The sequence below is a fragment of the Bufo gargarizans genome, chromosome 3, assembly GCF_014858855.1.
Source record: "Bufo gargarizans isolate SCDJY-AF-19 chromosome 3, ASM1485885v1, whole genome shotgun sequence".
In the NCBI taxonomy this organism is placed as follows: Eukaryota; Metazoa; Chordata; class Amphibia; order Anura; family Bufonidae; genus Bufo; species Bufo gargarizans.
Genome location: NC_058082.1, coordinates 359,134,847 through 359,149,440, shown reverse-complemented (window position 1 = coordinate 359,149,440; position 14,594 = coordinate 359,134,847). Strand labels below are relative to the sequence as shown.

Genomic DNA, 14,594 nt, shown 5'->3' with positions numbered 1-14,594 from the left:
TCTTGTGCAACACCTAAAGGGTTAACAAAGTTTGTAAAATCAGTTTTGAATACCTTGAGGGGTGTAGTTTCTTAGATGGCGTCACTTTTATGGAGTTTCTACTCTAGGGGTGCATCAGGGGGCTTCAAATGGGACATGGTGTCAAAAAAACTGTCCAGCAAAATCTGGCTTCCAAAAACCATACGGCGCACCTTTCACTCTACGCCCCGCTGTGTGCCCGTACAGTAGTTTACGGCCACATATGGGGTGTTTCTGTAAACGGCAGAGTCAGGGCAATAAAGATACAGTCTTGTTTGGATGTTAACCCTTGCTTTGTTAGTGTAAAAAATGGGTTAAAATGGAAAATTAGGCAAAAAAATGAAATTCTCAAATTTCATCCCCATTTGCCAATAACTCCTGTGCAACACCTAAAGGGTTAACAAAGTTTGTAAAATCAGTTTTGAATACCTTGAGGGGTGTAGTTTATAGAATAGGGTCATTTTTGGGTGGTTTCTATTATGTAAGCCTCGCAAAGTGACTTCAGACCTGTAGTGGTCCCTAAAAATTGGATTTCTGAAAAATTTCAAGATTTGCTTCTAAACTTCTAAGCCTTGTAACATCCCCAAAAAATAAAATATCATTCCCAAAATAATTCAAACATAAAGTACACATATGGGGAATGTAAAGTCATCACAATTTTTGGGGGTATTACTATGTATTACAGAAGTAGAGAAACTGAAATTTGCAAATTTTTCCAAATTTGGGGTAAATTTGGTATTTTTTTATGCAAAAAAAATTAATTTTGGGACTTAATTTTTCCAGTGTCATGAAGTACAATATGTGACGAAAAAACAATCTCAGAACGGCCTGGATAAGTCAAAGTGTTTTAACGTTATCAGCACTTAAAGTGACACTGGTCAGATTTGCAAAAAATGACCTGGTCCTTAAGGTGAAATAAGGCTGTGTCTTGAAGGGGTTAAATAGTTAGACATTTCTTCTCTGGAAGGTACGAGCTGATTCATATAAGCTTGGCTGATGTATGTTTTATGTTTCAAAAAGTATTTATTGGCAAACATTTACAAAGTATGCAGGTGAAGACATAAGAAAGGAATATAAATATCCAATAATAAGTAACATTGTGTAAATTAAAGAAACTGTATTGGAACAGTTAGAACATAATGAAAGAGATCATCAGTATGAGGAAGGATCAACTCCCACGACTCTCCCAGTCCAGTAGGCAAAAGGATAGGGACCCACACCTACAAGGAGAATGGAGCGGAGAAAGTTGAGGAGGGCGCACTACTCGTGCGCAGCCACACTCCATTCATTTCTATGGAGCCGCCGAAAATAGCCAAGCACTGGCTCGGCTATTTCCGTCGGCCCGATATAAATAAATGGAAGCAGTGGCCGCGCATACGCGGAGCCCTCCCATTCACTTCAATTCCTGGTGGTGGACGGACCCCGGGGTCTTCCAGCCACAACTCTCCCGAGCTCCGTTCTCCTTGTAGGTGCGGATCCCAGAGGTGGGACAGATAGGATAACCCCTTTAAGGTTAGCATTAAGTGTTTCATAAAGCAAGATTCTTGCTGAATAACTACTGAGAGATAGTGAAGGGGATCTCCATCTGGAAGCAATATGTATTCTTACAGACATTAGGATATACTGTAGAAGTTTCTAGGCTGCATTATTAAATGCTGGTGGTTTGTCCTAGCAAGTATATATGTATGTGTGTGTGTGTATGTATGTATGTATGTGTGTGTGTGTATATATATATATATATATATATATATATATATATATATATATATATATATATATATATATATATATATATATAATTTATATTATACCAAAAAGGGAAGATCTCTCCCAAACACTTCAAATGGGCTTCTCCAAATGTTGGTCCAGAACCGTCAACGTAATAGGATAGGTCCCCACCATATGTGGAGGGTATTATTAACCCTTTGGCAACCTTTTAAAAGATAGGGAAACCATAGGATAAATAAGACAAAGTCTAGACAGCACCATATATACTCTAATGAAGTACTTTTAAGGATGTCTCCATTAATGTCACTTGCCAGTTGCTGTACACCACTCATGCCATTGCTCCAGTGTAAGGCTCTCTGCCAAATCCAATTCCCATCTGTACATAAAGGCCTATTTATAATTGAATAAATAAAGGGAAGGGTACCCTTCTCTAAGGCTCTGTACTTGCAGCTAAAGGCATCTGTGTTGGTTCCATGTTCATATGTGTCCGCACTGCTGAGAAAAATGTTTTAATAAAGGCAAATTAGCCTCTAGGAGGAACGGGGGTGTTGTCATTACACCTAAAAGGGCTCTGCTCTCTCTGTAATTGCTGCGTACTCTGCACTTTCACAGATCCAGGCAGTGTAAACATGATCACACCTGGCCCTGTCAAACTGTAGAGGTCATTGTAGTTGCAGAGAAAGCACAGCCTCTAGGAGTAACGGCAACTCCCCTGTTGCTCCTAGAGGCTCCTTTGCATATATTAAAACTTTTTTTTTTCTCAGCAATGTGGACACACATGATTGTGGGACCAACCTAAATGCCTTCAGCTGCCAAGCACACATGTAACAGGTCAGCCAGTGTCATAGGTACAAATCTGCTGACCGATGTCCTTTAAATATAAAACACAGTGTTTGAAAATTCTGGAATTCCATGGCTGTAATATTGTGTTGATACAGCTTCTTATGATCTTTATAATGCTTTCTTATAGGTGATACCACTGCAGGCCAGGTGATGATGAGAGCAATGAGCAGTAAAGAGTCAGAAGACCAGAGTAAGAAGAATGTAACTGTAAAGAATAGAGGCAAGGGAAAGAAAACCGATGCCTCATCACCGCAACACAGTGACCTTGAGGTAAGAAATGTTACTGTAGCTTGATGTACGATCTGCAAATTCCTAATAGCGGGAGGTCCCAAGCTGGGAGTCCGTCTATGATGGCCATGTGGGGTAATAGTGTATATTGGACAACTCCTTTACCTTACCTTAGCTTATAACGTTTTTATAGTAAGGGAATGAACTATGTTAAAGTGGTTGTGCCATAAAAATAACTTTAGAACAAGGTAGTTTTGATAAATGGTGGTATTCGGGGAAAGTGATTTAACAGCAATATCTTTTAAGCAGATTACATTTATCTTAGTGGCACAACCCCTTTAATCATTTATATCCATCCTTGTATAAGGCTCATGCATTACTTTTGCCATATTTTTGTACTTTGGGTTCTAAAGACAAAAAGAGTCCATATATATGGCATAGAGTAAGCGCTGCACAGGTCTCCCGTGCAGAGCAGGAGCCTGGCTCTCACATGATGGCTGAGCTTGTGCTTTAATGGCTTGGATTGGTAGAGGCACTGATCGGGGCCATTTAACCCCCTTAGATCCTAGAGTCAATAGTGATCATGACATCTAAGGGCCCTTTCACACTTGCGTTGTCCGGATCCGGCGTGTACTCCACTTGCCGGAATTACACGCCGGATCCGGAAAAACGCAAGTGTACTGAAAGCATTTGAAGACGGAGCCGTCTTCAAAATGTGTTCAGTGTTACTATGGCACCCAGGACGCTGTTAATGTCCTGGTTGCCATAGTAGGAGCGGGGGAGCGGTATACTTACAGTCCGTGTGGCTCCCGGGGCGCTCCAGAATGACGTCAGAGCGCCCAGTGCGCATGGATGATGTGTTCCATGTGATCACGTGATCCATGTCCTTGGGGCGCCCTGACGTCACTCTGGAGCGCCCGGGGAGCCGCACGGACGGTAAGTATGCTGCTCCCCACTACACTTTAACATGGCTGCCAGGACTCTAGCGTCCCGGCAGCCATGGTAACCACTCTAAAAAAGCTAAACGTCGGATCCGGCAATGTGCCGAAACGACGTTTAGCTTAAGGCCGGATCCGGATCAATGCCTTTCAATGGGCATTAATTCCGGATCCGGCCTTGCGGCAAGTCTTCAGGATTTTTGGCCGGAGCAAAAAGCGCAGCATGCTGCGGTATTTTCTCCGGCCAAGAAACGTTCTGTTCCGGAACTTAAGACATCCTGATGCATCCTGAACGGATTTCTCTCCATTCAGAATGCATTAGGATAATCCTGATCAGGATTCTTCCGGCATAGAGCCCCGACGACGGAACTCTATGCCGGATCCGGACAACGCAAGTGTGAAAGGGCCCTAAAAGATGTAGAGGGAGGAAAGGGAGCGCCTTCTGGCAGGCATCAACACCCAGCGAGTGAGATCACAGGGTTCTGATGTCTGTACGCTGCAGCCAAGGACTTAATGAAGCCCTCCAGGTATGCCTTATGAGGCTGTGCCTCTCTGGCGCAGCCCGATAGTGCCTATCAATATAGTACTTATAGTATAGGATAATACAACCGTCTGCATCCGTTCTGAACAGATCCGTTTGTATTATCTGTAACATAGCCAAGACGGATCCGTCTTAAACACCATTGAAAGTCAATGGAGAATGGATCCGTCCCTATTTGACTTGCATTGTGTGCCAGGATCCATTTGGCTCAGTTTATCAAAGCGGAATGGAGACTGAACTGATGCAAACTGATACATTCTGAGCGGATCCTTTTCCATTTAGAATGCAAACTGAACCGTTTTGGACCGCTTGTGAGAGCCCTGAACGGATCTCACAAACGGAAAGCCGAAATGCGATTGTGAAAGTAGACTAAGCAGTACAGTGTATTAAAGAAGCACACTTGTCAAAGTCTCCTTGTGAAACTGATACCACATATTTGGTATCGCTGCATCTGTAATGACCCATCATACCATACAATTATCACTTAATATATCCCACATGGTGAATGCCATAAAAAAGCAAAACTGTCAGACTTGTGTTTTTTTTGTTGTTTTTTTTTGCTTTTTGCCATGAAAAAAGGGAATACAAAAAGTATCAATGAAAGCTACATGCCTTTACTCAAAAATCAAGCCCTCACACAGCTTTGTAAAATGAAAAATGTGAAAAAGTTATGTGTGTTATGCTGGATGCTATGATGCAAACACATATTTTCTTTTCAAATAAAGAGGTTTATTGTGCAAAAGTAGTAAAACAAAAACGATATACGTGATGCTGCTTTAATTGTACTGACCCAGAAAATAAAGCTAGTTATACTAAAAAAAATTAACACTGCAAAATTTACAACTCAAAAACTCAGTGGCAGTATTGCTATGTTTTGCCATTACCCCCCAAAATTAAGTGAACCTGTAAGCTTTGTGTACCCCAAAACAGTGCCTTAAAAATCTACAAATTTTCCTGCAAAAAAACAAACCCACATACAGCTGGATTGATAGAAAAATAAAAAAAAGTTATAGATCTTAAATGCTAAGTGATTAGTCCAAGTGCAGTCCCATTGAAGTGGATAGGTCTGCATCCAACCGGATCTCCCCATTCATTGCTCCAATTGTTCTGCTACATTTGTTTCAGGCTTGCAGCTCAGAGGGTGTGTCCTTTTCTGTTCTCTCTGTGTAACTGCCACAGCTTTTAACAGACGATATGGCTGGTTGCGTTGAAGATTTAGGCCCCTTGCACACGGCATGGGGCCCGCAATTTGCACAGGCCCCATCCGTGCGGCAGCAGCGATGGATCCAGACCCATTAAACTTGAATGAGTCTGTGATCTGTCCGCACCGTAAAAAAAAATAGAACACGTTCAATTTTTTTGCAGTGCACGGACAGAAACACCACAGAAGCACTCTGTAATTCTGTGCCTCCGGTTTGCACTCTGTAGCACCGCAGCTCCGGATTGCAGACCCATTAAAGTGAAAGGGTCCACATCCGCAATACGGGCCACAGCTGTGTGCATGAAGCCTTAAACTGAGCTTGTGTGGCCACCTCAGTGAGGTGGACGTAGAAGTAAGAAATTGAATAAAGTGCAGGTGGCGCTATACAATGCATTTTATTGAATAGCTCAGTGGCTATGCCAAATAATTCATATCCAGGTGCTGGTTTGAAAAATGTAGAATATTTTTCATGGTACAACAACTTTTAAAGGGACACTGACAGGCCCAATAAGCATATTTAGGTATATATATGACAGTACAGGTCTTCTAAAGTGTATTAAAATCATATAAGTATACCCCCTGTCCACCTTATAAATACAGTAAACTGAAGTTTTATAACCTGGTAGAATCGTCTTTATTCTGCCCAAGGGGCGGCGTTTCATCTCCACTTGCGCCCAGCCAGCCTTGCCCCAACTGCCGTTTTGAAGCGCCGCCCAGCTCATCAATATTCACTTCGCTGGGCGGCTACTACTGTCCCCGACTTCACAAGATCCGGCGCATGCCCAATACAATCCTATGGGCATCGGCCTCCGTCTCATCTTCAGCGCATGCGCCCAGCACCCTCTGCCTCTAAGATGCAGACTGTACGCAGGCGCGATGTGATCCCGGCCACTGAGGGTGCCGGGCGCATGCGCTGAAGATGAGACAGACGGCAATACCAAGCACTGCCACTATACGATGTACAGTGCTTTCCTTGGAAAACTGCTGAGAGCCTGCATCGCTCACTAGAGCTCCGGTGAGCTCAGCGGCTTCCTGAAACTGCTGATCAGTGAGGGTGCCAGGACTTGGACCTCCGCTGATGTGATAATGATGACCTATTCTGAGGATAAGTCGTCATTTATCTTTTCCAGGATGACCCCTTTAGGTGCTACTCTGTCTATATTTTAAAGTTGTATTTGTTAGTTGCATCATATTTATTTCTGCTTTATATTAAATTGTACTGTTGCTAAACTTGTAGATGACTTTAAAAAAAAACTTTTTGATTTTACAAGTTAACGAGCTCATCACAATGTAATTTTGACACTCTACATTAGCTGTCACTGGTCATCTGCTTTTCTTTTCATTTTCCATTTTTACCAGTATGACTGTTCTAAGACACTCCAAAGCCTGTGTTGCATATATTTTTCTTTGTTTCCCCAGCGTGTGTTTTTGTGGGACTTGGATGAGACCATTATCATCTTTCACTCTCTGCTCACCGGTTCATATGCACAAAAGTATGGAAAGGTACAGACTTCAGGATCCAATTTTGAATGCAAACAGCTATATAATTCAGTCTATCATTAAGAATGTGATATGTTCACTTTGGGAACTGTGACTAAAATGTAATTTAATATTTCTAAAGGGCAGAAAGTTAAAGGTGCCATCCCACAAGTTAAAAAATATATATATACTGGTGTGTATGTGTATGTATGTATATAATATATATAATGATCTTGTGTAATGCACACGATTTCAACTATATCCTGCTCTCCAGTGCAATTTTGACCTTTTCTCTCTTCTACTCACTGAGGACTTCTCTCTTACCGTGGGTGGGCAGTAGCTCCCATATGACCATCAAGAAGTTAACCTCTTTCTCCCCTGCGTAGAAAATGTTCCCTCACTTATAGCCCCAGTGATTCCACTAACAAATAGCCCTATAGTATGCAGGTCCCCTTTCCCCCAGTTTGAAAGAAAGAGGGATAGCTCAAAATTTAGAAGTAGTATAGTGTCTGAGTCACTTCACCTTCTTCTCTGAGAGATCATTACACCGGCACCAAGAGTTGGAAGGGAGGCATAGTCCACCACGGAATGCAGGAGAAGGTGGCCTAGAATTATAACCACAGAAGGAACAGCAGGGGGCACTACCAGAGGAAAATATAATGTACATTAAAAATGATATTTTTATTGCATATCTAATGCAATAATACTTTATTCGAAATATCCTATTCATTGCATAGTAATGTTTCCATGGAATAACCCCTCTAAAAGTGCTCTAAGTTTATAATATACTTTGAGGGTTGTCTATATTATGTGTAAATGATAGGTCATAGTTATAAAACATGGGTCGTATATTTGCACAATGGGCATAAAACAGTCAGTAACCTTTTATTTTTGGTTGACACTTAAAGGAAACCCGTTATGTGGGTATTTGATTATAATAGAACTCATTATATACAATCATTAACTATTAAAAAGTACCTTAGATGTATTCACTTACTGGTGTGACAGATGGTTACCTCATAATATATACACAAAGATGCCGCATGCTAATGAGCGTACATACATGTGACATCGCTGCATGCTAATGAGCGTACATACATGTGACATTGCAAGCTACCAGCCCCGATGCGATCTCATTATGACGCATGCCCAGTTTACTTTCAGCTATGAATGTGCGTCATTACACTGATCAGACAGCGCGCATGATCACGGGATTTGAGACGAGAATTCGTGGCCAGAAATAAAATGAAAATTATTATAAAGGGGTGTGGTTTACTACATCATTCATTCATATTAATAATCGGCGGGAAAATGAATAACAGGGAATGCAAAGGTACTTTATTACTAAGGTAAAAAAAAAAGGGGGAGGAATATACTATTCAAATTTAGTAATTATAATAAGGGCTAGTTTGTTCATGGGGTGATGAACACATGACAGGTTCCCTTTAAATTGAATTGCAAATTGCTAATCTTTGATAGATGTGGGCCCAGCCTTGGGATGCCTGCTGATCAGCACACTGAGGATCATGTCTAAATGGCCGTTTATACGGGCAGAGAATCTGCAAGATAATTGCTAATGAGTGTTTATAGGTACCTTTACACGGAAAGGTCTGTGTCAAGGGACCTTTAAGTGATCTTTTTCACTGCATGAGTTAGCTAGGCATATGGGTTATTTGTGATGTTAATCTGAGTGTCGCAGCGTTGTCAAGTAATGTTGCTCATCCCATTTAAATGAAATGGGAAGAGCTTCTATACCATGCTCTAACAGGCAAACTGCTGTCATTATATAAAGGTAACATGGGGCTTGCATTAATGGCGCAGCCCATTCATTATACTAATTGACTGCTCATTGTAAAGGTTCCCTGCCAGATCGGCAAGGGTCCAACACCTTGCACACCCAGCTATCAGTTGTTTGGCAATAGCTCTGTGTAATGGACTGAGTTTGTTACTGCACTGCTGCTCCCATTGAAGTCAGTGCTGGCCGCAATGCATTGACAAACTAAGCTTGTTACAAAATAGATGGATCTGTCTGCTTAAAGTGCCAGAACGAGTACCAAACAGCTGATCTGCGGCGGTGATGGGTATCAGACCCCCGCCAATTGGCTAGTGATGGCCTACCCTGAGGATAGGCGGTCGATTGATAAAAGGGGGGCAATGCTTCTAAAGAGAATCTGTCAACCCATAGGCAGCCTGTTATACTATAGTAATAACTGAGCAGAAAGATTCATTAAATCTTGTAATTCATTCATTTGTGTCTGCTTTTTCTGAGCTCATTTGTACATGGAGCCCATCTTATCAGTGACTGACAGCTATAACTCTATACACACTTCCACAGAGAATGCTATCAATCACTCCCTTGTGTACAGCTGAAGTGATTTAAATGTATAAATTACAAGTTTTGCTGAATATTCTACAAAACTATATATCACTGCTGCTCCTCATAAATACCCCCACCCTTCTATCTGTAATTCATGTGTCCTTATGAAGTCCATTCCTACAGAGATTAAGCTGAAGATCTTATCAGCTGTATTCAGGATCATCATCCCCGACAAGTAGGAGAGGAGGATGAGGCAGCTCTTTACCTCAGTGTTGTGAAGTAACTTGTCCTCCTGTGTGGTTAGGACAGGTTTTGTGTGTACTAATAGGACGGCAGACATTTTATTTCTCTTGATAATTGTTCCCTAGACAAAACAAGCCATTATAACTAATGAAAGGTATTAGGGAATGTATTTATAATATTTACATATTTTCATTTTCTTAATTCCTGTAAGTACTATTTTGTATCTTGGTAATTGATGGCATATCATTAGAGTATGCCATAACTTTATCCATAACTTAATGATCAGCGAGGCCCCCACCAATCTGTTTGGGTTGTCATATGCTTTGTTTGTGAGAATGCCGTGATTGCTACATATTTGCAGCCAAGATATTGGACCCCTGCAGTTTCACTGAATCAAACTTGCCAAAGAGTTTTGTGTTAATATTTGGTTAAGTGGAACTGGAGAGATGTAGCGAGCGTTGCATTAAAAATAAGCACACTAAAATGCAGCAGTATTGCACGTTAGGCGTGGGATGAGTTCAGACTGTCAATTGTAACCTGCAAATGACACTACAGTATATGTGGAAAGGGTTTTCAAAACTCCATCTACATACAGAGGAAAAATACTACCCAGAAAGAACAAGCATGGTGCAGACTTTGATGCGAGATGCACAGTATCATGTGGAATTATTGCTGCATGTGAGGTCTCAGTATCAGACTGGTGTAAAGTAGAACTGGCTTAGTTGCCCATAGCAACCAATCAGATTCCATCTTTCATTTCAGGATCTGTCAAATGAAAGCTGGAATTTGATTGGTTGCTATGGGCAAAAGCAAGTTCTACTTTATACCAGTTTGATAAATGACCCCCTAAGTGTTCTCTGCACTTGGAAAAACATATTGAAGTACACAAATGTAGATACATGCAAATATCAACACCAAGCCTTTTATCCTGGATGGCAAAAACTGGCCTCATACTGAAGGGCACTGCAGATATCTATTGATTGCTGGTGGATTTACTCAAGTCTAGTGGTGGACATTTTGAGAAGATATTTGGAAAAGAGGACAAAGCGATTGGACTAGATTATTTTGCTCAATAAATCGTAGAGACACCTAAGAGGGTTTGCAAGATATAATTGGATTTTTTGTACTCACCGTAAAATCCTTTTCTCGTAGTAGGCATTGGGGGACACAGCACCATGGGTATATGTCCAACTACCACTAGGAGGCACTAGACACAAAAAGTGTTGGCTCCTCCCAGGTGGGCTATACCCTCTCCACAGGCACGAGGCTATTCAGTTTGTACCAAAAGCAGTAGGAGAGAGAAGAAAAGCAAGGAACCAACAACTCCCGTACCGGGAAAGATCAAGAGACCAGCCCGGAGAAGCGGAAGTAAAAACATAGGGTGGGATCTGTGTCCCCCAATGCCTACTACGAGAAAAGGATTTTACGGTGAGTACAAAAAATCCAATTTTCTCGTGCATGGCATTGGGGGACACAGCACCATGGGACGTCCCAAAGCAGTCCCTGAGGGTGGGAAAAGAAGAGACGTGCCACCGGCTGGGCATACAGGTGCAGGAGAATGTGACCATGTGACCCAACAGGAAAAAACACGGAATGGGCAAGAGGTCTCATAACAAGGAAGAAACCTCAGAAGAAGCAGGGAAGGCTGCCAGCACCCCAGGACAAATGTCTGGAAGAAAATCCCAAATGCAAGAAGGTGGCAAAAGGGAACACCAAGCGCAGCCAAGGGCTGGAGAAAAAAATTAGGACAGCACTGCGTGTTGGATCGACCCAACGCCCTACATTGTCTCAGACCCATAAACCTGTGGCCATCCCCTGAAAGGCCAGGGGAGAAAAGAAACAGGGAAGCACTGGAAACCAAACGAGTGAGGGAAGCCATAGCAAGGCTCACATGTGAAGGGAGAGGGACTCCCCTCACCGCAAGGCCAGGTGAAGAAGCCAAGCGCCCCATGTAAAGGCGAAAACCCAAGGCTGCTAGAGGAAACTGCCAACCCTTGGAGAAGGAGGGGGTTGTAGGTAAAAGCCAGGAACAAAGAACGATCGCTCCTGCGTCCCCAAAAACAGGAAACGAGGCACAAGCCTCCGAAAACAAGATAGCACTGTAAAGCGCAAGACCAGAGGAAACTCTGGGCATGTGAAGTATCATGGAAAAAAGGAACCAGAGACAGGCCCAGGCAACCTTGGCAGGAACACACTGGACTGACAGACATGGGAGTAGAAGAAGAGCACTCCAAACAGCCTAAGGAGGAAGGGGTCTACAACAGGAGGAGGTCCCTCCCGAAGGAGACCATACGGTGGAATTGCAAACCGTAGCACCAAACCACTCAATACCAGGTACTTTACGTGGGAGGATGGAAAAAAAGACAAATCCCAAGAGGACCTCAAATGAACAGGGACAGGGACTCCAGAAAGGAGTACCCAGATGGGGTCACAAGGAACCAGGAGCTGAACCACCGGAAGACAACGCAAGCCAGCATATCCAGGAAAGGCGAAAAGAAACCGCCATAGGGGAAGGGACATTGGCCATGGACAACTAGCCGCACCAAAAACATTGACCAGCAAACCGTAAACATTGTCCCAGAGAGGGCAAGTACAGCAGCTCGGAGGTACCACAAAACGACAGACATCGATATGCATAAGGAATGCAGAAGTCGCCATGAAAAAACCGGGGTAGCCTACATAGAAATGTAGAAACCAGCTGCGACCGGCATACAGAAAACTTCCAGGGGGGAGAAAGTACCAGACAGGTGCAGACGACAGCAAGGTCCAAGAGGACTGCCCCTTCGCCATGTAGCACAACTAAGCAGAAAATACAAGGGAATACCGAAAACACCTGGACCCAGAAGGAACTACGGGGCCCTGTCCGATACCAGAGCAATCAGCTGAAAATTCAGACAGGTGTGTGTGGCGCTCAGAGGTCCTGTCCTTGACCCGTCAGGGAGGACGTCCAGCAATGATAAAAGCCGTGGACCCAGAAGGATACCGTGAGGCGGACATCCAGCGATGACCGAAAACCACTGCCGCGGCCGATGCTCACCAGCAACATGTCCAAACAAGGTAGAAGATCCAGTGGAGATCCTTGTACTACACCAGGAATGGCCCACTCAGCAATAGGAAACAATGTGAGTACTCCCCTATAACATGGGGTAACGCGGAGCACAGCATACCGTAGGACCTTAAAGAGAAAGCAAGAGCAACTCTAGCACAAAGGCCAACAACCACCTGGCCATGGAGTAGGAGGTTGAATGAGGACCACCCGCCGGACCAGACAGATCAGTCATATACTGGAGCTACCAGAAGCAGCACTAGACCGATAAGGTGGGGGATGGGCTGAACCACCCCTGCCAGATATGGTAACCATGCACATGCTGAACAAGGGTGACCTGGTGCTGACAGTGCCTTGAGCGGCACAAGGAGACCAATGAGGACGACAGTAACGGAGTGGCAGACGTATGGAAGAACCAAACGGATGGAACCAACATCTGCAGCACAGATTAGAACCCGTGGGCAGAAAACACCTAGTAAGAAAGAAACTGTCTGGGCCACAGATCGCACCACAGGGCCCAGCACTTGGGGTACTACAAACACACGCCTAAAATAAAGGTAAAGTGGCTGCATGTTGCCGACCAAGGAGAGTGGAAACATAGCCACAGCATCTGGGGATGCGACAGCATTCGGAGGGTACAGGTACACAACCTGTAAAGTAGAAAAAACACGTTAGCTGAATAGCCTCGTGCCTGTGGAGAGGGTATAGCCCACCTGGGAGGAGCCAACACTTTTTGTGTCTAGTGCCTCCTAGTGGTAGTTGGACATATACCCATGGTGCTGTGTCCCCCAATGCCATGCACGAGAAATTGCTGCTACCTGAAATATAGTAACTGGCTTGTTTCCACTTAGGTGTACTGTAGTTCATAGTGCAGAGCTACAAATAACTCTTTAGAGGACAACCATGTGTTCACTGTGTTTCAAGCACTTTGTAAGGAATAACTGGAGAAATGTAGCACTTTGCCAGTTCTATATGTGTATTGTGTACATGTTGACGTTTAGAGTGTGTGTTTCCCATAAGAAGCAAATGTGTGTGTATATAACTGAAGCACAACTGTGAGACCACTAATAACTGAGGCAGAATGAAACTTACCATCCCTGGTTCTTGGAAATCCCTCTAACCATCTGGGGTTGACCAATGTGTTTGTAAGATGACTTTATGGCACTTTTTAATATAGCTTTTGTGGTAAGGCTACTTTCACACTAGCGTTCATAGGTCCGTTCGTGAGCTCCGTTTGAAGGAGCTCACGAGCGGACCCGAACGCCTCCGTCCAGCCCTGATGCAGTCTGAATGGAGCGGATCCGCTCAGACTGCATCAGTCTGGCGGCGTTCAGCCTCCGCTCCGCTCGCCTCCGCGCGGACAGCTGAACGCTGCTTTACGGATCCGTCTGCATTAATAACTTAGAAAAAATTCAATGTAAGTCAATGGGAACGGATCCGCTTGAAGATGTCACCATATGGCTCAATCTTCAAGCGGATCCGTCCCCCATTGACTTTACATTGAAAGTCTGAACGGATCCGCTCAGGCTACTTTCACACTTAGAATTTTTTCTAAGTTATTAATGCAGACGGATCCGTACTGAACGGAGCCTCCGTCTGCATTAATATGATCGTATCCGTTCAGAACGGATCCGATCGAACGCTAGTGTGAAAGTAGCCTAATTCTGCACCATTTTCATAAGGTATGCCCCCTTGTTCACCAGGTGTTTTGTGATGTCCATAAGATGGCTGCTGATGGAGGGTCATGTGATCCAGCAAATTGCCTCCATGTGATGTCTCCTCCATTCAAACTCAGGGCACCTGCACTAAACTCCCAACAGTGCAAGTGCAGATGGCAGGTTCAGTGTATTTGAATAGAAGCAGCATCACATGGAGGTGATTTGCTGGATCACATGACCTTCCATCAGCAGCCTTTGTGTAGACAGCAGAAAAGACTTGGCAAACAAGGGGGCATACCTTAGAAAATGGTGCAGAATTACAACAAAGTCTACAATCCCATTGATCAACAGTAA

General features: G+C 43.6%; 1 protein-coding gene across 2 annotated transcripts in view; it reads left to right on the top strand.

The window, feature by feature from the left end:
• EYA3 (EYA transcriptional coactivator and phosphatase 3) overlaps positions 1-14,594 on the top strand; it is an 87,074-nt gene that overhangs the window by 59,325 nt on the left and 13,155 nt on the right. For both annotated transcript variants that reach the window (XM_044287905.1, XM_044287904.1), the window contains exons 10-11: positions 2,717-2,859; positions 6,917-7,000. In XM_044287905.1, the coding sequence (XP_044143840.1) occupies positions 2,717-2,859; positions 6,917-7,000 (227 nt within the window). The remainder of the gene's footprint in view (positions 1-2,716; positions 2,860-6,916; positions 7,001-14,594) is intronic.